Genomic DNA, 26,856 nt, shown 5'->3' with positions numbered 1-26,856 from the left:
CAAGGAGAAAACACCACATCAGTCAAACTTGTTCAACCAGAAGTATTTCAGCTCCAGAGTCCAAAATAAATATTTTCAGCAGATGTTACACTGCCAATGTTTTGTCAATACTAGCTATGAATTTTCACAATCTGAGGACTTGTAGGGCGTTTGGTAAAAACAAAATTTCTAACAAACTTTTGTCTCCCCTCAATTTCAAATGTACATCTCTTATCACGTGAGCAAAAACTTAAAATTTGTCTATTCTGAATCTTTTTTCAAACTATAAAATTAAAGAGCAGTAGTCATCACGCTATGCATGTGTGACATTTGTGTTGATAAACATTGATTTTCTCACAACGCCATGCGCTCTTCTAATGGAAATTATGAGATTTGACCTGGGTGCGACTTGCACTAATTACCGCTGGTGACTCCTTTGATATCTTCCAATCACCTAAAATATACCTAATTAAAAGCTCAGTAACATCTCAGTTTGTACTCGGTTATCTTCAGTCAAAGACATCATCTTTGTTTATATGAGACCCATATATCTTGCGCATGCCTGACGCGATAACTAACGCCCTTTTAGTGAGTGCCGGTAAAACGATTTCCTACCACGGATGAAACCGATATGGCGGCGAATACAGTGAATATCAACACAACAGGTGGTTCTCCTAACAATGGTGATGATAATATGGCAACAATACTACGTGAAATTCGCAGTATTAATGAAAAGCTACAGAAAATCAACGTATTAGAGGGGAAATTGGAGCAGGTAGAAAAATCTATGAAATTTATTAATGATGTCTATGAAGAAAATAAAAAGAAACTAGAGGAAATACAAAACACTAATCATCTACTTATTGCTGAAAATGATCTATTAAAAAGAAAGGTTTCAAGTTTGGAGCGAAATTATAATGATTTGGATCAATATACGAGACGGGAAAATATTGTTATTACTGGCATCCCTGAAACAGATAACGAGGATACTGACGAAATAGCTTTGAAAGTTGCTAAAATCGCCGATAATAATGTAACGATGTCGGACATTGATGCTTCGCATCGTTTTGGAAAACGTCAAGTATCCGGTGAACAACATCATAAATATCCATCTCCAATTATTGTTTGTTTTACTACAAGAAGAGTTCGTGATTCTGTGTTCAAAAATCGTAAAAAGCTAGCTGATGTCAATTCATCAAACATCGGGTATCGAGCTGCAAATATTATCTATATTAATGAGAACTTAACACCAATGGCGAAATCATTATTGACAAAGGTAAACATCAAAAGAAAGCATTTTAAATGGAAATTTATGTGGACACATAATGGTAGAATTTCAATAAAGAAAGACGAATTGTCACCTGTGGTCCATATTGCCGATGAAGAAAGCCTTACTAAGATATGCTAATTTACCATTGTTATGTGTACTTAATGTATAACAACCAATCATATTGATGGATTCAGACTCAATATACAGTTTACTACAAAATCATAGCATATGTCAATCCTATTCTTTAAATGAGTTCAATGGTAAGGAATCACTTCCTTTGTTATCAAATAATTTATCTGCTCTTCATTTAAATATTCGGTCACTAAGTGCACACTTTGATGACCTGTCAACTTTTTTAAGTTTATTGAAATGAAAATTTTCTCTCATTGGTGTTACTGAAACGTGGTTACATCCCGGTTCGGAAACTTCAATATATAAAATACCACTATATAACTTTATTAATAATAGCCGCAACTACTCCAGTGGTGGTGATGTGGGTCTTTATGTACACCAGTCATTATCATATACTATGATTGATTCAATTATTTTACGTCACTGTGAATCATTATTCGTGGAAATACAAATAGGCATTAAACAAATCACAGTAGGAGTTATCTGTCGCAAACCAAATACACCTGTACATGAATTTCTAGAGAGTTTTGAAGTCTGTCTCGAACATTTTTCAAGTAACAAAAATCGTTGTGTTATCCTCGGTGATTTCAATATAGATGTTAGTTGTACAAATATTTCACAATTTGAATATGTTACCTTACTTAATGAAAATAATTTTCAACAAATCATAGATGTTCCGACCAGAGTAACTAGTACTACATGCACAACAATAGACCATTGTCTCATAAATTTTTCTGATTATTTCATCGAAGGAGGTGCTATTGAAACTGATATTAGTGACCACTTCCCAGTGTTTGCCCTATTCAGGGATCTACATCATGTTTTTAACAGAAAGTCGGTTAGATATAAATTTGACTTCTCACAGTTTCATTCAGATGCATTTGAAGCGGAAATGGCCAATATTTCTTGGACAAATGACCTCGTTACGACCTCGTATTCATACCAATTTCATGTATGCAAATTTGACGTCATCCCACCCCGTATGACGTCATCGCATCCCAATATAAACAGTGCACTCATGGCCGTACCTATAGTTGAACGTAAACTACTAAAGCGATTAACAAATATTGCATGCTTCAATTACAATGCTTCACAGATAAATGATTCAGGAATTACTCCAACATACACATTATCGCCAATTACGTATGTACCAAATTTGATCAAAATCAGCTTAGAAGTTTTTGAGATTTTACTTATACAGTCACGCCAAACTCATTCTTTCCATTATGTGCTTCGCACGCACGGAAGCTAAAATTCGATCAAATATTTTAATTTCTTCCTACAATTATGATATTATTTATATGCGTGTCAGCGTTTGATCAAATAATTACATGATGGAAAAAAAATGTTTATTTGTGTTCTATTTTTCCAATGTTTTGTAATCTCCATTTGCAATGGGTAGAAGGTTTCATAAGCTTAGTCGTCAGAAGTGTCACAAATATAAAATTAAAATAACTTGTTTAAAAACTAAATATATGCTAAATAAAAATGAAATTGTTACGCGGGATGAGAGCGGTAATGCCATCATGCTTCAAGGCTTGGCGTTGAATACACAAACTTAATACATAATGCAGATGATAATATGAGGGGGGGGGCAAGGGTTATTTTCGTTCAACGTAATTGCAATATTTTTTTGTTCGTACAACGTAAATAGAAAAAATAAATTCCGTAATTTTCAGTGTAATCATAGGCTAGACGTACAACGTAATCAATCAAATATTTTTTTCGTACACTGTAAAAATGTGTCATTTTTCTCGTACGTACAATAATTCACATTCAAATAAAACAAATCGTAAAGAATAATCCAGGGAAATTACATTTTAGAAACTGTTAAACGACTAGATGACACAATTCACTACAAAATTGAATGTCAAGATGTAAAAGGCCCTCTAGCCGAATGAAGAGCATTACGAGGGTAATATGCGCATGCGTCTCTTCACACGGTGCAGCAATGGCGGAGAATTTGAGTCGGAGAGCTCTTCGGACCATTCAATGTTCCATTTGTTAACACTGTAAACTGTAAAAACGTCTTTTTTTCTTCGTAAATTGTGAAAAGCCCTTTTTATTTTCCGTAAAACCGTACCAGCTACCCCCTTGCCTCCCCTCTAATATAGATGTATTTAATTTATTTATTTTATTTATTCATTAATGCTCAGACTATGTACCTCTAATGGTCTGTGATTTAATGTGCCGACGCAATCTTGGTGGGTTTTGCTCCGATCATGGTCCACACTGTTTTTAGTGACTTATTTCGTCAGTTTACTGGTTATATGTTACGGGGTCGATCTATGGCTGCGCTGTAAATGTTCAACAATATGATCTTGAAGATTTATATTCTTGATATTCCTACTTCGTCAGCAGTAGTCATTGATGCCACTTGTTTTTGTCATAGTTGCTACTAGTAAATATTGACAAGCTCTCGTCTCTTCCAGAAATGTAATTATTGTACTAATACAAAGTATTACTGTGACATTGAAACTCCCGGGTAATGAGATGTGAAATTTTATTGAAATTATTTTAAAATGGTTTAGTCGAATTCCTTGTTCGTTTTACTTTTTCAGATGTGTGCTAGACTGTTTTAATAAAAATAAAATTATAAGTAGGCAATAGCTTTTTCGCAATTCGTTTTTAAAATGTTTAAAAAATAAAAGTCAACCCGCCAACCGTCTCCACTCTAAAGCACGCCCACAGAATAAATAAGTTTATCTGCGTTGCTTCTCACGATATCCGACCAGAAATATGGCTAATACCGTTCCTGCCACCGGTAAAATATTGAAGAGACGGTCAAAAACATCAGAGGTTGAAAATATGATTGCTAACGAAATTATATTGTGTGGCAGTGATCCGATCACTGGTAATTTTTCTTCTTTTCGAGAAATAGCAGAAAAGTTTCGTTTCACCAGGGAGCTGCAATGACTCATTATCGCTCCCTGGTTTCACCGACAAGGGGATCCGCAAGCAAAGGCAACAGAGGATATTACCATAACTCAAGGTTGGTGACTTAGAGTTGATAAAAATATTGAAGAGATTTCTTTTGATTCTTTAAATTGTTGTATGACCTCTCGTCAGTGGGCGTGGTTTAGAGAAAATACGGTTGGCGGGTTAACTTTTTATTTTTCACGCGTCGACCTTTTCACTTTGGCGTGTAGATGACTTGACAAGTTGTTTGACAGCTCTCAAAAAGATTGTGCGACGCTCACCGTCGGTGGCGACTTTTTTATGACGTTTTGAACACTTAGTCAATTTGAGCAGTATGGATTTTGTTTTTCTCATTTTCCCGATGTTTTTGTCGCTTTATTGTGAAGTTTGTGTGGATTATTGAAAACTGTTTGAGAATCAGTAATATTCTATACTTTATTTTATTATTTGTTTTGAGGATATGTAGTTTTGTATATTTACCATAAACATAAACATTGTCTTTGTTATCAGTTCATCTTATATTCATATTATATGGATGTGAGTGCACTGGCGGATCCAGGAATTCGGTAGAGGGGCGCTCCTATTGACGTGGACTGGGTTTGTCAATTGATTTGTCATTTTTTTGTTGCGGGTTGAAGGGGCGTGCCTCCCCAAATCTGCACGTGGAGTGTGTATATTAATCCTGAAATATGGATTGCTATTGTGTAATTATGACTAGACAGTGATAACAATCAATCAAGTGTAATCAATATCTAATAAATTACATTCCATATATTTGTGAATATGATCTCAATTCTGAATTTTGGGCATTTGAACATTTTGAGCTTGTTTAATGTATTGAATCTTGAGAGAAACAATATTATATGACATTACTTAACAAAATAATATTTTGCATCCAGGCACTATGCATAACGTGATTGCAAAGTGTTGTATTATTGCCTTGATAGTGCAATGCTTGCAGCCAAATTTGTATTGATGTTTTTTTATTTTACAAAATGCTCAACCATATATTTTTCATATTGCATTTTTTTATTTATGAGCAAATATGTTATCACACACTTTGAATATGTATATGTATATGAATATTTGATTACACATTTAAAATAAATATTCCCTGCAATAACGGAGAACTGTCAACGGTCTGTTGACATGCGCCCTCTAAGGCCATAAACGTATTTAAGCGGCCATTTTGTTTATCGACGACAATGGTTCCAAGTCCGACTTCATAATACTAGTAGTAATCTTCTAAATGCAGCGTACTCGGATGTCACCGACTGGATGCGAGAAAGCCAGTGAGCAGTATCGTGACCTGTACATGCAGAGGTCAACTATAGAATGGAGTGTGATTTTACAGTCATTATAAAATCACGAATAATCTGGTCTATGTGGTAGCTGCATCATTAATGACTTATTTTTAGTTTTATTTATTTATTTATTTATTTACTTATTGACTCTTACACAATCCCCGGAGGGAAAGAAAATGGTCACAAAGTAACAGGAGAAAAATATATATAAAAAACAAAACAAAAAAACACAATATACTAAATAACAAATACAATCACTAAATTACTAAATAATACAAGATCTCTATAATACTAACTAATATAAAATTACTAAATTGACAGCAGGCATTAAGATGTCAAGTAAGACCCGGCCTGCTTCCTGACTTCGAAGCTTTTACTTATGAACTGTGCTACTGGTATAATAACGTTTTCATTCTGTAACAATTCCATGAATTTTTTCTCTGCAGGTTTATTTTCAAATGCTGGGATCATATCCTTAGCTTTATTGAACAGTTTGGTACGCAACTCATTGTATTTGATGCATTCCAGCAGAAAATGCATTTCATCTTCAATTAGACCTTTGTTACACATGTCACAAACCCTGTTATTTAATGGGATTTTTTATGACGACCCATTTCAATTTTGAGACTATGGTCACTAAGACGAAATTTGGTAAGCACACTACGCAGTTCAAAGTTTTTTAGCTTGACTAAATATGGCTCAAGGTTTAAATCTGATTTGATTAGCCGATATGTTCTCAGTTTAGTTTTCTCATTTGCTTTGGTGCGGTTATCATTATGAATCTCACCTTTCCATCTTGTTAGAAATAAATTCTTGATGCCCAAATCAATTTGTTTCATTTGTGCCGAGGTTAATTTATCATAATTGTTAACTGAATGATATTGTTGGATATTGTTTAATAATGATGTCTCTTCTAGATACCATTTACTTTTAATGTTTTTGTTAACCACAAAAGCTTCCTTGAGTAACGCATTATTAGAGTTCATGGCCCGACTGTAATATTTAATTATTTGTTTTTTTATAAATACGTCTAGGGGGTATCTGCACAACTCGCTATACATGGCCATAATTGATGTGTGTTGTGACCACAGGGGCCTGACGATCTATTCGTCTCAATGCATGGACGTCTATGGGACCGAGCGACTATGTCTCGGTACAGGACCTTGTCCTTGCACAAAATAATAGAAATTATAGAATTAAAACAGTTTAGTAATGTGAAGCAAGCATATGTTATTAAATTTGATCATCACGCTCCGAAACCACGAAAATCACTAATACTTGTTTCCGGCCGATCAGCTTGCACTATATATAAGACATGGGAGGAAACAAAATGTGCACACATTTTTCTAGCATTTTTCGCTCGGTCCCATAGACGTCCATGCATTGAGACGAATAGATCGTCAGGCCCCTGTGGTTGTGACACCCCTAGTAGATACCGACAATAACTTAATTGAACGTCTTCAATAGGTGATTTAGTGGAGAACTCATCACCCCAAACATCACAACCATAAATGAGGATAGGTTTGATGAGTTTGTCAAAAAGGGAAATTGAAACTTTTATACTTATGTTTTGAATTGAGCCAAGCTTTGCTTTCATTGAAAACAGAGCTTTTTGAGTCTTACGTTTAAGGTTTTTTAGGCCATCCTTAAACCTACCATTGGCACTAATGACTAGTCCCAGATAGTTATAATATTTAACTGTATCAAGTTCGATACCTCCAAGAAAAAATGTATCATTATTCAAACGTCTGTTTGATTTATTGAAAATTAAAATTTTGGTTTTGTCAGTGTTGACAGAGAGCTTCCACGTTTTAGCATACAATGCCAATTCGGTACAATTTATTTTCATTTGAGCTTTTGTCGGGCATCTGACTTCTAAGCTTTTGAAAAGCAAAATCTACTCTTTACAGTGTCCTTTGTTGGATGAAACTACTGTGCTTGTATTTTATTGCTAAACTTTTGCGAATTTGCCGTTGGCGGCGCGACACATATTTGAGAAAAGAAACAACATCAAATATGGCGACGTCCATGCGGAGAGTCGTGGGCTGTCGATTCTCTCTGACACTTCGTTCTTTAGATACTGGAAATAATACCGTAAGTTGCAGACAACGTCTTACTGATACTTTGTCAACTAGGAAAATCAGTTTATCCAGCGTACGTCGACAACAAAATAGACCGTCCACCACCAAGGCGACCGAATTACCGGCGTCCCGGCAAAGTCAACAGTTTGCCAAAAAAATAAAAACTGGCCCATCCCTTGAACATTTCATTGCGAACTCAACATTGAAACATAAAGCTGAGAATTGTGAAGACATCAAACAAGCAAACGTGCCTTATATAAACAAAGATACCCTGGCAGGGCAGAATAGAAAAGGTATGTACAGTCTAGGTCAATGAAATACTTAGCTGGACGTTTTGGTCCTGCCCCTTTCGGCCCCACAAATAAGAGCCCAGAGTACAGTCTAGTAGGTTGGCATTCTTCCGCTGACCATTCGACCCCCACAGTCCTGAGAAATTGCATAGACCGAGGATTCGACACCCGCCCACAAAATTATGGCAGAGAACCTTTCTGCAGTTTTCATGATTGTAACCAGGTAAAACATCTAGCGACCAATCTAGCGACCACAAATACCTTTTTTGTGGCTGAAAAATGAATCTACAGTACTGGAACGTTGGCGAAAGCTAGTTTTACGCAATGAAACAACGTTTTGTTAATAAATACGTCAAGAACAAGATGGCGGCGTATATTCTCGGTTGACGTTGGAAAATGTTGATTTGATCGACCCTAGTGGGAAATTTATGTAATTTCGTTTCCAGTTAAGGTATTTAGAGTATTGAACTGCTTCTTTTTTAACTGCAAAGCTGAATGCCTCTTAAATCGCCAGATACATTCCTTCACAATAGCGTCAAATTCCCGGTCTATGCCACTTCTCAGGACTGTGGGGGCTGAATGATCAGCAGAAGAAGGCCAACCTACAGGACTGTACTCAGGGCTACACAAATAATAGACGTTGTTATGGCCCTAAGCATGGTGGTAGTTTCGGCCATATACACATCTACATGTTTTCATTGGGACCTTGTTTTGGACTACACACAGACCACAGTCAGACTTTTATCAAACATCAGGATATTGTCAGCACAATTTCTAGATCATCATTCTTTGGTTGCCTATGGCCCTGGTAAATAAAAGACGTTACCAGGGGTTTTTCTAGAAAAAAACTGCAGTGGCGCCACCAAGTGGGGGAGATAGGGTTTTCCCTACCAGGGTGTGGAGTTTTTGATAATTCTAAGTTAAAATGGAGCATTCTATGGCTACCTGGGGGACCAAAAGTACTCTCAGACAGGTCACAGTTGACGTCTGTGGCCACATGTGATCCCTGGTCAATCAATTAACATCATCTGCCCAATGTCAAATGACTAAATACATCATATTATTTTTTGTAGTTTATTTTGAAACTTATGGATGTCAAATGAATGAGAACGACACAGAAATTGCGTGGTCTGTTTTGAAAAGTAATGGATTCCAGAAAACAGACAACATTACAGAGGTGAATATATGAATGTTGATTATTCTGTGAACTAATTTCAGTAGCAGTAGCCGACAACCACATTCTAATCAGTTCTGAATTGAGAAGGCACCACTGATATGTTGCACTTGAGCCTATATACACGGCAGAATTTTAAACATCAAACCAACCTGTCAAAAAAAACTGCTCTCTGATTGGTCTGATTGTTATGTGGTTGGGTCGGGTAGCCAATCAGGTACAATCTTTTAAGTAGCTTTGCATTGACTCTTACTCAGATTGTGTTTAAAATGGCCGACTGGTGGCCATTTTGTTTCAAAGCTCCTGATCCATATATTCAACATGCCTGAACTGATCGAGTTCAGACTTCACAAATTAGGTCATATATCACGTGTCTATAATACAAACAGAGACTATGTCATTGACAGTGACTTGTTTTTAATAGGCTGATGCAATATTTGCCATGACCTGTGCTGTCAGAGAAAATGCTGAACACAAAATATGGTCAAGATTAAATTATTTTAATTCATTGAAGAAAAAAAGATCAAAATCAGAACTTCCTCTGAAAATAGGTGTCTTAGGTAAGTATTGACATTGAATATATAAATAATGTGGCAGTTATGCGTTCTGATCTCCCAGAAGTCACTTCTGGTCTTCTTAATTAAAGACTCCACAAAGTCACTACAGATCCTCAGTATTGTGAGGGTGGGTGATATTGCATTATTTTAATAAATAAAAATTTAAAATAAAACAGACAAAACAAAAATCCCTTAAAAAATGATCAATCCAAGTTGTTCGCGTAATTACATGTATATTCTGCATGTCCATTCACCCCCCCCCCCCAATCTATGGCAGCGTTTGAGTGGAGAACAAATGACTGAAGTTTACGTTTCTGTGAAATGCCTGGTATTTTTTGCCCCAAAACCATTTATTGGTACATCAATATTCATATTTTTTTTTTATTAGGAACAAAATAAATTTTTAAAGTGAAAAAAATGGGTTTCAAATTCAATTGACACCAATTTTTATGTATTTTAAATGAGGCTCCCCATTAGCTTCTCATTTGCATACTCAGATACCCCTGGTGGCGTATGCAGGGGAACTTGCTGATCAGTGTACATTGCCGATAATGTATATAAAGCATATTTTTTATTCAATTTTCTCGTCTTTGACTAAATTGCAACTCATGTACCTTGTTCCTCTGGGAAGATTGGACTTTAAAGAACACATATTATCAAGTTTATTTTATTTAAACTTATTTTCACTGAGATCTGACAAGCTGAATGTGAAAATATAGAAAAAAAAAGTATCTTCACTGGATTTTATTTTCACTGAATCATTCTTTCAGTGAAAATAACAAAAATTAATTCCAAGCAAAAATAAAGTATTTTACAGTATATCGTTAATAGCATTATAAAACTATAGCAAGATTATGGCTTCCCCTCATATTTTGGCATTTGTTGATGCACTTTTACTTCGGCTAGAGTCGGAAAGCCGGAAATAGTTGAGAACACAAGAAATACCTCAAATTTACTTGGATACGAGTAATCATTTTCAACAACAAAAATCAAAAATTGTCTATTTCAGTGGAACACAATTCTTAAATGGGAATTGTGTTGGTGGGCATTTCACAGGCACATTAATTATAGCTCACTTTTACAACGCTGTGTGTTTAGGGTTACTGCAAGTGGTGATTTGGTAAGTGCTGTAAAATCTGTATTAGAAGCTGCGGCTTCTATTAAAATAGTACAATGCAGCTTCTATTAGAGCATCTACACATATGAGAAATGGTTAATTTTTGGTTCTCAGTTGTTCAGAAAGAATGTGTGCAACTTCTAATACAGATTTTACTGTAGTAGAAAATAAATTAAATTTTAGATACATGTATTATAATAATTGACAGCATTATTGCTTACATACAGGGTGTATGGCAGAGAGATTGAAAAAACAAATCATAGAAAAGAATCCTGCTGTTGATTTGGTAGCTGGTCCTGACTCTTATAGGGACCTACCAAGACTCTTGGCAATCACAGAATCTGGACAAAAAGCAGTCAATGTAATATTATCATTAGATGAAACTTACGCTGATGTTTTACCGGTTAGACTGAATCAGAATTCACCATCAGCTTTTGTGTGAGTATCACGTTGTATTTTTCATCTCATATTCTCAGGGCAGATTTCCAGACATTTTCACTGCCTGGTAACCATCACTGGTGAAAACAAAAGCTAAAAACTCTCTGGGAACGGTATTTAGGGCTAGTTGTTGAGACTCCCCTGAACAGTATACCAGGGTACTGTAGAATACTTTATTTTCGCTTGGAATTTATTTTCGCTATTTTCGCTGAAGGGATGATTCCGTGAAAATAAAATCCAGTGAATATACTTTTTTTCCTATATTTCACATTAAACTCATGAAAAATCAGTGAAAATAAATTCCAAGCAAAACGCCCAAAAAGCTTTTTCAGCGAAAATTAATTCCAGCGAAAATAAAGTATTCCACAGTAACAAGAATACCACTACATGTGCAACGTGTATACATTTGGTTGCACAGGATTACTTCAAAGTTAAATTTGTGCTGTTTCGTCGACTTTAGATGTTTTCACAGGCTTCTTGACCGGCGTTCTGCAGTAGCTTGTACATAGCCCATAGAAATAGTACAGTGGTACACATCCAAGCAACATAGAACATCGCCCATAACAAAAGTCTGCTGTCATCCCAACACAAAAATATTAAAAACAAAAGATATTGCTCTGTGTTTAACTTTTACAAATTGTTGGTTTCAGGTCTATCATGAGAGGATGTGATAATATGTGTAGTTATTGTATTGTACCATTTACAAGAGGAAGGGAAAGAAGCAGACCTATTCAATCTATAGTTGAAGAAGTTAAAATACTCTCTGATCAGGTATGAGTTTGTTATGCTGTGTTGATTCTTCGTGTGATGATTACTTGGACGAATAACCGGTACATAACTGAGGCAGACTGATTAAAATGATGACATGAAATCTATGTATCTTGGTAAAGCGTAGGGAATTCATAGTTTCCAGATTGCCCGATTTTTAAGTTTTCTACATTTTAAAATAGCAAATTTACACTTTTTTTAGTTCCGCTGTCGACTTTGTTGAGCGAAGCTTATCATATGAGTGATTGTCTGTCTGTGTCAATGTTTTACTTTTTTTGACTTCTTCTTGAAAACTACAAGCCTGAATACTTGATACTTGGTGTATATGTACCTTGGGTAGACCTCTCTCAGGTTTGTTCATTTCATGATGATATCTTCAATTCTCTAACTTTGGTGAATATTTTTGTCATTTTTGGGTAAAAAGTGATATTTTCAACTTCTTGTTAAAAACCGCAAGTCCAATTGCTTTGATATTACATATATAGGTACTACATGTGGACCTCTCTCAGATTTGTTCTTTTTGTAATGATATCTTTAATTCTCTATTTTAGTGAATATTTTTGTAATTTTTGGTAAAAAGTGATATTTTCGACTTCTTGTTAAAAACCGCAAGTCCAATCGCTTTGATACTATATATATAGGTACTACATGTGAACCTCTCTCAGATTTGTTCATTTTGTAATGATATCTTTAATTGTCTAATTTTGGTGAATATTTTTGTCATTTTTTGGTAAAAAGTGATATTTTCGTCTTCTTGTTAAAAACCGCAAGTCCAATTGCTTTGATATTACATATATAGGTACTACATGTGGACCTCTCTCAGATTTGTTCTTTTTGTAACGATATATTTAATTCTCTAATTTTGGTGAATATTTTTGTCATTTTTGGTAAAAAGTGATATTTTTGACTTTTTGTTGAAAACCGCAAGTCTGATTGCTTTTATATTACATATATAGGAACTACCGTATTTATCCGGGTATAAGCCCAGGGTCCTGAACATGGAAAATTGCCAAAAAGAAGGGGTGGGCGTTTGCCAGGAGATCCCCGGCAAAAAAACGAAAATTCGCGAAAATTGACAACACGCAGATCGAACTGCGGCAGGGAAGAGAACGGCAAATGAAAACATGCAACTGAAATAAATGAACAATATGCAACACTAGAAGTAAAACAAAAATAATGTATTGCTTATAATGTGACAAATAAACCAGAAATAATAAAAATCGACAGTGAGGAATCATTTGAATTAGGATTTTCCCACCGACAAACGTGCCCGATACGCGTGAACTCAAAATGAATTAAAATGTCAGGGGTTAAACTGCGTAAAATGATTTCCGGTCTCGACAAATTACGAATCAACCGTCATACAAGATCAATAATAATTTACAAATTTACACAGTAAAAATTATAAAAATTCATAGCTGTTTGAAAAAACTTCTCAGATCTTTATTTGTATGTTCATTGTCATCTTCGTCAAACTCAAAACCATCGAATGTCTAAGTCGGCGTCACTGTAGCCATCGAACAAAATACCTACAACTTATTCCTGAAGTTCGTCGATATCGTCCCACACAATTTGGACTTAGCACTTTTAATCCACGGATTTCGCAGTCTGTCAGCTTGGCACTTTTCCTTCATGTCTAATCATAATAAAGAGACAAGAAAAATGGGGTCGCTCTGCTGCGATGGCACACGATGCTTTTGTTTACAGTCTAGCAATCATCTTTGACCTTTATGCATCTGCTTTACTGATTGGCTAAGAATGACATCACTACTAGTATTTCATCATAAATGTCAAATCGTGACATTGCTTTCTTATCATATTCGACGCTTATTAATCACGGTGAAAGTTATCATTCAGCAAGTTCCGGTGGTTGGAATGTCTCACTATATGGATATCGCGGTGGACTTGAAATAGGAAGTTTTTTTTTTTTTTATCCAACGACAGAAGAATAGTTTTCATGACAGAAATGGAATAGCGGTGATAAAAGATGGTAAAAAAGTTGGCAGTCATCGGCATGACATTGCAAAATTGCTGGCCCCAGTTATGGATTCGCAAGCTGCTACAAAATATTTATAAAGCCAAAATAACGTGATTTCAACCAATCTCCCAGGTACGGGTTGCTACAATATTGCAACATTGTTTTCATTGTCGACGACGCTAAAGCCGAACGAGTGCAACACTTGCTTAGCGGCTCTCCTTATGCGATTTGCTTGAATCGTTTCTAAGGAAGCACAAACCAAACGACCTGCCCTTTTTAGGGCCACGACATATTTCAAAAAGAGAACTACCGTTTCTGCTTTTATATTTATTTTTATAGACTTGCTGACTGTTATGATTCTGAAAAAAATCAGCGGTGAACGCGCTGCCCTGAAGGAAGAAAGCTGTCACAGCTATTTTGCATTCACTCCTTGTTTTACGCAATTAACAATTTTTATAAGTATCACGATAGACTTCAAGAAAGTCAACTGTTAATACAACCACAGTCAACGAATAGAAAATAGTTTTTTTCTTTTGTGTAGAAAAAGACCCCTGGGCGTGTGCCCGGATATGACCTCAACTCCTTTATTGTGTCAAAAGTGGGGGGGTGGGCGTTTGTCCAGGCATGGGCTCTTACCCGGATAAGTACGGTACATGTGGACCTCTTTCAGATTTGTTAATTTCTTGGTGATATCTTCAATTATCTAATTTTGATGATTATTTTGTCATTTTTGGTGAAAAGTGATATTTTCAACTTCTTGTAGATTTCTTTCAAATTCGTTCATTTCGTGGTGATATCTTCAATTATCTAATTTTGATGATTATTTTGTAATTTTTGGTGAAAAGTGGTATTTTTGAATTGAGCATTGCTAACAGCAGAGCTATCTCAGCCGACAGACTGCTCGTTAAACTTCCTTAATTTGAGTACTTGAGGATGAATAAGTGTTTGAGAAATTCACAGAATATTTATTTTCAGGGCATCAAAGAGGTGACATTACTTGGTCAGAATGTTAATAGTTACCGAGATACCTCAGAAACTCATCACTATGGTAACACTGGTGAAAGTGACAATACAACGGTGCTAAGCAGAGGATTTAAAACATTGTACAGGTCTAAAAAAGGTGGACTAAGATTTGCTGAATTATTAGCCAAAGTATCTCAAGTTAATCCAGAGATGAGGATTAGATTTACTTCGCCACATCCTAAGGATTTCCCAGATGAGGTGAGGATATTTTACGGTTGTCGCAAACGAAAGTTACTCCTTGTATTGGCATTGAATAAAAGTATGCCCTCTATGGCCATAAGGACAACTGTAATTCTGAAGTCACTAAAATGCAATAAGTAATTGCAATTTTATTATTGAAATCCGAAAATGGAAAAATTGTGGATTTGTTTCAGATGATATTTAGCTCAATGGGCTATAGTACTTTTGGTGGTACTCTATGGAATTTGTGACAATATTATCAATATTTTCATTATTATGTAATTTTTGTAAAAATTTGCCTCCGAGTGACATCAGCTGTTTATACTCCCACATTAAATAATATTTCGACACATCACTTTGGTAATTCAAATTTTTTTTTGCTGGACGATTTTATATCCAACTATCAAAACATGGAAATACGAACCATGGAACAACCAACTTCATTTTCACTGAAATACGGTAAAACATATTGAAATAGCTACATGCCATTTTAGCGAATTTGACTCAATGCATGAATTAACTGAATCTTAATTTAGCTAACGTGTCTTCAATCTCATTGTGAAAATCTTCTTTATTTTGAATTTGCGACATCTTGAATTTAGCGAAATTACAGATTAGCTAAATTAGTTAAAATAACATGCTAATAAATATTATGTTAATTATGTTTAGGTTTTACATGTTATCAAGGAAACTCCTAATATATGTAAACAATTGCATCTACCTGCACAGAGTGGAAATACTGAAGTACTCAAAGATATGCGTAGAGGGTAGGTCTATAACTTAATCTATATTTTTGTTTGCCCTTCAAAAATACATGTTTTGTAGCCTTTCCTCTTTCCTTCAGAAGATTGGGACCAAAAATGACTAATTTTTTGAGTAAAAACTGAAAATTGACTCAAATTTTGTCTGTTGGCTCCACAAATTAGAGTTCATTTCCAAAAATATTGAAGAATATTAGAAGAAAGTGCAATCAAAATTGGAAGAGAAAGTCTGCTGGTGAAAAGGTTTAACTCATCACTTGTACGAGTCCACATTGTGTATCACCTTCATTTTCCTGCATCGTAAGAGTTGCATACATGTGTCAGAACATCTTATATTTGCAGGTACACACGTGAAGCATATCTCGGCTTGATTCATCATGTTAGAAGTGTCATACCAGATGTGTGTCTCTCCAGTGATTTCATGTCTGGTTTTTGTAGTGAGACTGAAGAAGCTCACCAGGATACATTGTCATTACTCCGCATTGTGCAATACGACTTTGTATATGCATTCGCATATAGTATGAGGAAAGTAAGTACATTATTGTGCAATGATCGATTTTTGTAAAATGATTTTAATCTACATAATACAATTTTTTTTATTTGTAATAAAGTGTTTGGATACTGTGTACAGTAGTGTAATAGTGTGTGTCGATTGGGGCTGCGAGATATGTTTTAATATATTGATTCAATGCCTAATTAATATTCATGAATAAATTAGTGAACCTGTATAGAAAGGCCACCTGTCTATAAAGGCCAAAATCTCAAAGTCCCATGGGTGGCCACTATAGACAGGTTTGACTGTATACAACTCAGGAATTTGACTCGCGAGTCAAGATAATGAAGTGAAAATGATTGTATTTCTTTCACAATTGGGATCATTTCTTTCACCAAAATGGACGTCCCTGTCTATCTAATATTTGCGGTTCAGAGAAGGTGAATGTTGGTTTTAATGCAGTCCTGATACATGTAGGTATACAGGACAGATTAAGACAACCATTTGTCTTTCTATATAATCTGGCCAAGCATGGTACATTTTGGGGTATAATACTGTATTTGCTCTTATTGAAAAGCATCTACATTAGAAGTGTACATACCGGTACATGTAAATAAAAAATGCATTCATGTTAAAATATACTGGTACGTGTATATTAAAATATTTTTCAACATAGCTTATATCTGTAAAGTGAAGTGCATACTGTAAAACATGTTGAAAAAGCGACATACTATTTTAGCGATTTGTGATAAAATGATGTAATAGCAAAATGTTGATTTAGCGAATCTCTTGTCTTTGTTGAATTCCTGTTAAATTTTCACAATACTTGTCCGTTGCCTACCAAAACAAATGCACAGTTATCACCTCCATAAAAACAAAAAAAAACTGTCAAGTGTAATAAGGAAGCGCTCCAGAATATTCCCTTTTCTGTGTTGTTTATAAAGTGTGTGTGTGGAGAAAAAGACGTTGTTTGGCTGCCATTTTGAATTTATAATGAAGTCATCAGCGACATCTTAAATTATTGAATTAGTTCTCTCGCTAAAAAGAGATGTTTGCAAAAAAGACATGTTCTACAGTATGCTACTTATATAGCAAACTCTTTTATTCACTTTTACATAGTGCAGAATCACTTTACGATAACTGATACCTTAAAGCGAGAGTGTGGTCACCTGTGTATTTGGCAGATGGTCATAGTGTGTTGTTGTTTATGAATAAGCATCTTCCTATTAGCCTTTGTGTTTTTAGCATGCGTTGTTATCGTTGCTTAGGATGTATGTGCGTGGTTGACAACACTTCGCTTTCAAGTGATCTGACAACAGGTTGAATAATGGTTGCTTGAGATAAAAATAGATTTACGCATAATCCTAAATACTGTTAAAAGATTAATTATTCACTGGGTTTTAATTTTGCTGATTTCGCTGACTGGAAAATGCGCTAAATTAAAACCCAGTGAGTATGTACAATTTAGCATAGAACACATTATCTTAATGATAAAACCGTGAATTTAAAACCCACTGAATATGTTTGAAATGGTAAAATTAGTCATTTTACAGTATTTTATCACATATTACATGTCTAAATACCCATCAGTGGTGAATACAAACAAACTCCCTTCATACTTGAACCATTTGTAATACTAGTGACTGCTGAATAGTTTTCTAGTAAAACAGACTGATAATGCCACTGTTGTTGTTATCTGACATTCTTTTTATGCCCCTCGCATTTAATTCTATATACTTATGGTTTTATGTAAATTTTTCTTCAGAAAACTCACGCCTTTCACAAATTGGAAGACAATGTTCCGCATGATGTTAAAATCCGTAGATTAACTGAAGTAGTTGATTTATCCAGGGATGAAATGGCCAAAGTCAATGTAAATAAAATCGGAGATCTACAACTGGTGCTGATTGAAGGGGTATGTAAAATCTAAAACTAATGTAATCTTTAAAAAAAAACATCAATTGATCTCCTGCAGGTAGCCTTGGTGAAGTTTGGTCGAATATTCTTAATTCATTCATTTATTGAACCAAACTAGTCAGTTTTGAGCACCATCATTTTTCTCAACAACAAAATTTTGTAAACTCAGGAGTGTCTTCTGAAGTTTACGTGTTTTTGCAAACTTTACAACTCATCAGTTGGATACTAGTGATCTGAGGATGAATTTTGTTGTCCCTCTGCATTACCATTCATTCCACAAAGAATTCTCAATCATAATGTTTACATATCAGGTATGAATTAATGTGCTATATGCATGACCCCTAAAGGTCACACATCCTAGTTATTTTGGGGGTATTTTTTGCAATAAGTTCTGATATTTTACTTTAATGTTTTTCATGTTAGCATCAATGACAACTACCGTAAAATCTGTATTAAAATCCGCATCCCTAATAGAAGCCATACCCATACTTTTTGAAAAATTAAGAACCAAAAATTCACCATTTCTCATATGTATAGATGCTCTAATCGAAGCTGCATGCATCTCTTCTGTTGCATTGTATCATTTTAATAGAAATCACGATTTCTAATACAGATTTAACAGTACTTACATTTATTCAGGAGAATAATTAGTAAATTCTCTCTGATAGTGACGCTGTACACCTAGAAGTATCAGGATGTGTTACAATTCAATATGATTTCATTTAAAAAAAAGGTGATAAAAATTACCTTTGACAATGGTTGCTTGGTAACTGAGTTCTTGAATACTACACAATTTAATATTAGCTTGATATTCAAAATTACGTATAAATTTAACAATACATTTTAAAAAATAAAATAAAAAAAAAACGAGAATATCGATATATACTAGTATAGAATAAATGATCAAGCAAGCAAAGTATTAAACACAAATAATTCAATTTTTCTTCCAAGTCTCAGTGTCTCACATGATCATATTTAGACATGGAAGGAAGATTTTGTTTTTGTCATTGCATTGAAAATGAGTGCCTGGAGACAATTTTGATAAGATGGATTACATCTGTAAACTGTTTAAACATTCTGAGAAAGGACTGGATATTTAAATTATCACATGATGAATTAAATTATTATAAATTATATTATTATAAGTACAAAAAGACACTAAATAAGAATATATACAAGTATGCACGAAAGCAATGTAAAACGAACAATCAAAACTACACAATGTTTTAGCCTTTTAAACACCATCATTTCTTTTCGTCATAAGTTTGGTGCAAAATTTCGCACATTTTTATGCACTTTTCTATAATTTTTTTTAATTTTTGACCAAATGGACAGAAAGACCAACAAATTGTAGTTTTACATTTTATGATTGTGTACTTCTTTCAAAAGCATGGATTGAATATCCGTTTAACATTGAAAGTAGATTTTGTTGTTGAAATACAATGTATTGAGCTATCGTAATAGAATTTTTTTTACAAACAAAAATATTGCATCACTTATACCTGATACAAAAAGCAAAAAATTTTTGGAACCTAATTGTCCATTCATTGTAGGTATTGAAATTTGAAACAAGATTAACGGTATGCAAATTTAATGGTTGCTTGGAAACCAGATTTGTGAAGTAATCAAATGATACACCATTTCAATATTATGCAAATGAAATCATGAGCGTGAGAAAATTTGTCAAACCGTTTTTGAGCTGGAAATGAACTAATAACGAGAATATGTAAAATACAAAAAAAACACTAATGTTAAACAACAATAGATTCAATGAACTATTTAAATCTTTCAATGGCACCATTTTACCCACATTTATCAGCAGGCCTTGATTTAAATTGATTTAGAAAGCAATTACAATATGTAGGTATATTTTCTGTATTTAAGTAATACAAGTTGACATTGACTTTCAAAGATTAAATCAATCTCAAAGTACAGCATTTTATACATCCTTTGAAAGTTTAGTTAAAAAAACAAACAAAAAAACAATTTATTTCTAATGTTGTTTCAAATTTTGCCCAACTTGTTATTGTACATATGTGCAATGCATTGTGGGGGATTGTATTCCTATTGTATCAGAGCTTCATGTTAATTTTTAAATTTTCGTGAAAAACAGAAGAATATTTTTGTAAGATTGTTTCAAATTTTGGCCAACTTGTTATTGCACATATGTACATATATATAATTCACTGAGCAAACTGTGTTCCATGGTATGTCTATTTTTTCTATATTCAGCACTATACATACATAATACTACATGTAGTGCTATGTCAGAGATAAATGTACACTATTAGGTCTAACGCCTTTTTGAAAACAACAACTGATTAAAATATTCCTGGTTACTTGTAAAAATGACTCAATGGTGATACCTTAAAAACCCTCAAATAAAAGTTACTTGAAAAATTATTTACAAAGTTTCAAAAGTTGAATTCTTTTGTCAAGAATGACTCGCAATTTTTAAGTATTTTTCCCTAATAATTGTATAATATTTTTATTATATGTGATATTTTTATAATTAAACTAATTTCCCATTAACACATGAAATATATATAGTTTTTGTGTACATGATTTCACAATATGGCTAGGTTTCATTTGTGGTTTGAGTGTATATTTATATATTTACAAAGTGGTTTGTACAGTTATTGAATTGGATGAATAGTACAACAAAATTATTATATTTGCACTACTGAAAATAGATTAATTATTCACTGGGTTTTAATTTTGCTTATTTCACTGACTGGAAAATGCGCTAAATTAAAACCCAGTGAATATGTAAAATTGAGCATAGAACACATTATCTAAATGATAAAACCGTGAATTTAAAACCCATTGAATATACCTGAAATGCTAATTTAGTGAAATTTAAACCCAGTGAAAATTAGTCATTTTACAGTATATTAAAAGTACATAAACATGCACTTTACAGATAAGTACTGAGAAATAATTGTAAACACATAGTAGCTGCTGATATAGAAAGTAAAGCATGTAAATAACACTGTAAATAAACAGAGTAAATACTACGTCAAATCAAAGTAAACATCTATTGCATGCCTGACTCAAACCAATGCTCACATACAATGCTCAATTTTCGTAAGAACGTCTTTCTCTCACACAATATTCGCTACTCTGGTAACTGGTGTCGATCTTATTTTATTCTAACATCATTTAGTCATCTCATTTTTTTCTTTCATATATCAATAATTATTTATACAGTAAATAAACAAACCTGGTCAATCTACACGTAGACTATTATGTTTGTTGCAAACTTTGTAAATACAATATTTTAATTTGGTTCATGGCCGTCTCACTAACTACCATCCTGAGTGGATAATCCTTACTCACTGTGATATAGTTTGGTGATTCCCACTCTCCCTTTGCAATAAGTCCCAAGAATTCAAATTCAGGAGAATATTTACATATCTTTTTATTACACGGATCACATACGTAAATATTATCCTCATTATCTATGCTAATTCCATGTGGATATTTTACATCATGGTCATGTGATCCCTGTGATTGAAAACAAGACACGTATTTAAAATTTGAATCGAAAACCTGAATACGGTTGTTGGATTTGTCTGATACCAATATCTGGTTATTCTTATTCGTTACGATTGAATGCGGTTCCTTAAACTTGCCTGCCTTGGATCCAGTGCTTTGAGTGACTGCAACATGTATACCATCCACTGTATATTTTCTGATGCAGTGTTTGCCAGGTTGTTGATCGGTAACCAGTACATGCCCATCATTGGTCAGCTTGATACCTATCGGCTGTATCATCTGTGTCTGGCCGAAAGTAATTATGATCTCATTTTCTTCTGTACATACAACTATTTGGTTGTTTCCAGCATCGGCAATGAAATATAAACCAATCGATGACACTGCTACATCATATGGCATGAATGGTTTGGGAAATTGGTCAAATGTTAAACATTTCAGGCATCGGCCAGCCCAGTCTAGGATCTGAACTCTGTGATTGTTGCTGTCGGCAACTGCCAAATAATCATTATGATTTATGGCAATCCCACGGATTCCATCAAAATATGATGGGTAACACCCCTTGGAGCCAAAACAATGAACCGTTCCTACAGGAGGTATAGCTGTAATCTTAAGTGGTGCATCTTGTACTTTCTTATTCCAATGTGTTACGGTTAAAGAATATTCCCCTTCTTCTTCAAAACTAATACTTGATTGAATATAATCATCACTCATTGAAACCAGTGGGAACTTCTCTTTTTTGCTTGGAGTCAAGATCTCTACACCAATATCTTGCTGTCTAAGAACAAGATTTTTGGTAGCAGATTTGATTGTAATAGTTATCTTAATTCCCAAATTGACAAGTTTCGGCAATCCTTCAACTTTCACCTCTGATGTAGAATGTTGAGATACAATGCCAATGTCTCCGTCGGCTATTGCATCGTTCTCAATAAACCAAATATCGCTGTTATCTCTTGGTTTCAATTCTATCTCCGCTGACAAGACGTGCTTAGCACGATCTTCAACACTGTTGAATGAATGTAAACACTGGGAAGGAGTGGCAAATTTCATCAGATTTTCCATGTAATCATCAACACTCTCCAATTTTACTTTTACAAGTTCCAGTTCATTTTTCTGTGTTTCTAAAGTTTGACTTTTTTGTGTGAAAATCTTTTTTAGTTGTTGGTTTACTTCAAATTCTTTCTTAACAAGTCTTTCAAAAATGGCTTTCATATGTAAACTGATTGATTTCTCAGTGTTGTCACGGCAATCGTTCAGTTTTTTTAATTCAAGTTCAATGTTGGTTTTTGCGTCAGCAGTTGTTTTTATAACACCTTTCAATTTTTGTATCACTGGTTGTAGATGGAGCTTCCCTTCTTCGGCGGCATCCGTCATGTCTCTATGTCTGTGTCTAGGTGGGGGGTGTTCAACAAGAGCACACCTCATACAGACTGGTATCTTGCAGGTTTCACAGTACACCTCAACTGCAAGTTGTTCATGTTTATCACAGTGAACTGTCGCCTCTCGTACTTTCATCTCATTAATTACACAAGTGTAGTCATGCAACTTCCTAATCTGATGACCTTCAGTTTTTTCCACCCCTCTGTGTGTTCCAGTGCAGACTTCACACAGAACCTGAGAACAGTCAATGCACCTTGTCACTGCCACACCATTCTTGCACTCTCCACACTGAAGTGTATCTTCTCTCCCTAGTTCTTTAACTGTGGCCACATAATCAGCATTCCCCGTAAGTAAATAGTTTGTCGGCAAAGCACTTACATTATTGTCCGGAACCTCAAGACTGCATGTAGGGCATATCAAGGTGCCACCATTTTCCGTGATCATTTTCTGTAAGCAGCCTTCACAGAAGCTGTGCAGACACGGTAAAACCTTCGGATTCTTGAAAAGTTCTGAACAGTGACTGCATATCAGCTTCTCCTCCTTGATCTTCTCATCTTTGACTTCTTCAAAATTAGACGCCATGATCAATAGATAGTTACGCCGATGATTTTACTAAGTTGCCGGAGCTAGCTTCTAGATGTACAGTACAAGAGTTTGTTCTGTGTAGTGGTTATCAAACTGTAAAATTAACTGAATATATACCGGTAGTATAATACAGTATCTTGATGGGCACACTGCCAAACCAAATCAACTCATTACATTCTCTTGATTTTCAATGAAGTTAAGGTATGTAGTACAATAATGTGGTCACCCTATGCTTCATGTATCCTTTGGAATTTTAGGGGCACCTACTTTCTTATCAATGATTAATTGGTTGTTCATAAAGTTTTTATGGCTCTTTTTAACATGTATTGTGCACATGATATACAGAATGGGATGTATAAGGAAATTAGAGTTATGTCAGTGATTTTTTAGTCCTGTTCAGTATGTTCATCCGACCGTCCACACCTGTATTTCAGACATGCATGGGCCGATCACTTTCAAACTTTATGCATACAATGTACATAATCATCTCAAATAACATATGAACATGTATTGTCTGTTTTTAATCTGATTCAAGATGATCAATTGGCATTTTTCTGTGCCAAACACTTGGGAACCAGATATATTGTACTATATAATATATACTTTATATTCAACTCATCAAAAATCAGTGAAAATAAATTCCATACAAAACACCCAAAAACTCTTTTCAGCGAAAATTAATTCCACCTAAAATAAAGTATTCTACAGTACGTTAATTTGATGATCTTCCCTTTATTTTGCAGATAAAACTAAAAATGGCAGTCCCTGAACTTCCCGCATTTGTCAAAGGCAATTGCCTTGATTGATGCCCAAAAAGTTTACCTTGATGATCTTCAATATTCCATGTGTTATTCCTATAATGCTAACTTTTAAAATTTAAGCATTGAAAAATGAGTGTTGTCTCAACTCTGAGGTTTACTTTTTCAATTGACTTATTCAGTTTATCACAACTGTCAGGACTATTATTACCTTTATTTATTTCAGGAAAGTAAAAAAAGTGTTTATGATGTAGCCGGTAGAAATGATGGAAACACTAAAGTTATATTACCCAAAATGGAGATACCATGTGACAGGGAATCAACCAATCATAGCCCAATGAAATGTGGTGACTATGTTGTGGCTTGCGTAAGTACAATTTGACATTTTTAAAAATTGATAGACTTGTGTGGATGACCATCAATACAACAAAAAGAAATTTCTTTTGACATATCGTGACTTGTTTTTTACAATTTTTTTTTTTTTACAAAGTTTATAAAGACAGAAGATAATAATGATATATAAAATGCATGTTAGTCTGAACTCCAGGATTATGCAGAGACCCAATTATTTGGGGGTAAATATTTGTGCTTAGTAATCACCTAATTTGCATAATTAGTTAATTTTCAGCTTTTCCACTGATGTCTCTAATTATTTCATTCCAATGAAACATGGTTCTTTAGGACAAGGCACAGACCTATTAGTTTTGGGTTAAAATCTGTTCATATTAATTTCCTAATTAGCATAATAATTCATAATTTTGTGGTTCTAATCACATTTCTACATAGTTTTACACTCAAATCTGTACATATTAATTACCTGATTTGCATAATTATTCAGCTTTTCCATCAATATTTTTAAGTACAAGTAATTTTGAATTAAATTTTAATGTGTCTCCAATACTCTCAGCACACGGGAGCTCTTTATAAGGTTTCTTATATTTTAATTTGTCTACACACTGGTTCAACAAACAAGAACAATAAATCAAGCTAAAAGTTGTTTGCACTAGCAGAATTATAACAATTGATTGTTTTTTCGGCAGTTATCTAGATTTCCAATTCAGACTATAACTTGCCTTGACCTTAATAACTTTTAGTTTGATGGTATCTTTTCTGTTGCTGTGTAACTCTGTTTGATCAAAACTTTATGATACGCAGTAAATAAATCTTTCATTGAATTTAAAATTTACTTCCACCTTACTTGATTTTCAAGCATACATACAAAATATCCAACACCACCAAAGAATTTAATTCTATTAAAAACATGCTAGAACAAGTCATTGAAAATGACACAGTTCCCGTTAAATTATTGAAAGTTTTCTTTGTGCTCGTCATATTAAAGCGGAGGGGTTGTCGCGAGCGTGTCCTTGAAGCTTGAGTTCCAAGTGGCGTATACAACAGATTGTTTATTTACATCAAAACACGTGTCCCGTGTAGGAGTAATATGGCCAAAAATAAAAACAGCCATTATTCGGCCATCTTTGATCTGATTATGAAACACACTGATATGTATGATGTATGTGCCAAATACGAGGCCAAAAAGTCAGATGGCTGTCAATCGGCCATTCTTGACCAGATTTTGAAACAAATTGTCATGGTCATGCATCCTAACATGTATAAAGTACATGTATGTGCCTAATTTGAATTAAAACTGACAGAGCACGTCCAAGACACCGCATAAAAACCAAGATGCCTGCCAGTCGACCATCTTTGATTCAATTGCGAAATAAATCGTCATATTGACATCTATCCTAACATGTATAATCTATGTACCAAGTTTGAATGACAAATGACAAAGCATGTCCAAAATACAACATTTTCAAAAAACAAGATGGCTGCCAGTCGGCCATTTTGAATCGAATCACTGAACCACTGCATGTGCATACATGTATGTCCCACATAATGTACTAGGCACATGCAAAGAATGAACGGAATCGGTCCACAGGATTCTGAAATATGATTCTGGACAGACTGACACACACACAGACGGACGGACACACGGACGGACGGACAGACTCAGGAACTCGTGGACGGTCGGGGACATGATCCTAACATGTATGATCTATGTACTAAATTTGAATGAAAAATGACAAAGCATGTCCAAAATACAACATTTTCAAAAAACAAGATGGCTGCCAGTCGGCCATCTTTGATCCAATTGTGAAATAAATTGTCATGGACATGTATCCTAACATGTATAATCTATGTACCAAGTTTGAATGAAAACTGACAAAGCATGTCCAAAATACAACATTTTCTA

The 26,856-nt window shown here is 34.5% G+C and overlaps 2 protein-coding genes across 2 annotated transcripts in view; one reads left to right on the top strand and one right to left on the bottom strand.

The window, feature by feature from the left end:
* Positions 1 to 7,618: 7,618 nt before the first annotated feature.
* The window catches only part of LOC100367323 (mitochondrial tRNA methylthiotransferase CDK5RAP1), a 21,413-nt gene continuing 2,175 nt past the window's right edge, over positions 7,619 to 26,856 (top strand). Inside the window, exons 1-10 of the mRNA XM_085505780.1 lie at positions 7,619 to 7,978; positions 9,049 to 9,152; positions 9,574 to 9,709; positions 11,051 to 11,261; positions 11,912 to 12,032; positions 14,983 to 15,228; positions 15,880 to 15,977; positions 16,314 to 16,500; positions 18,230 to 18,379; positions 24,826 to 24,966. Of these exons, the coding sequence (XP_085361906.1) occupies positions 7,621 to 7,978; positions 9,049 to 9,152; positions 9,574 to 9,709; positions 11,051 to 11,261; positions 11,912 to 12,032; positions 14,983 to 15,228; positions 15,880 to 15,977; positions 16,314 to 16,500; positions 18,230 to 18,379; positions 24,826 to 24,966 (1,752 nt within the window). The 5' untranslated portion in view covers positions 7,619 to 7,620. The remainder of the gene's footprint in view (positions 7,979 to 9,048; positions 9,153 to 9,573; positions 9,710 to 11,050; positions 11,262 to 11,911; positions 12,033 to 14,982; positions 15,229 to 15,879; positions 15,978 to 16,313; positions 16,501 to 18,229; positions 18,380 to 24,825; positions 24,967 to 26,856) is intronic.
* Positions 21,524 to 23,873, bottom strand: LOC144359203 (E3 ubiquitin-protein ligase TRIM45-like). The gene has a single exon (XM_085505545.1). The coding sequence runs from the start codon at positions 23,836 to 23,838 to the stop codon at positions 21,628 to 21,630; it is 2,211 nt and encodes a 736-aa protein (XP_085361671.1). The 5' UTR covers positions 23,839 to 23,873; the 3' UTR covers positions 21,524 to 21,627.

This window comes from Saccoglossus kowalevskii, chromosome 11 (assembly GCF_978046115.1).
Source record: "Saccoglossus kowalevskii chromosome 11, keSacKowa6.1, whole genome shotgun sequence".
Classification (NCBI taxonomy): domain Eukaryota; kingdom Metazoa; phylum Hemichordata; class Enteropneusta; family Harrimaniidae; genus Saccoglossus; species Saccoglossus kowalevskii.
Note: the sequence above shows the minus strand (reverse complement) of the source record. Positions and strands in the feature narration are given on the sequence as shown.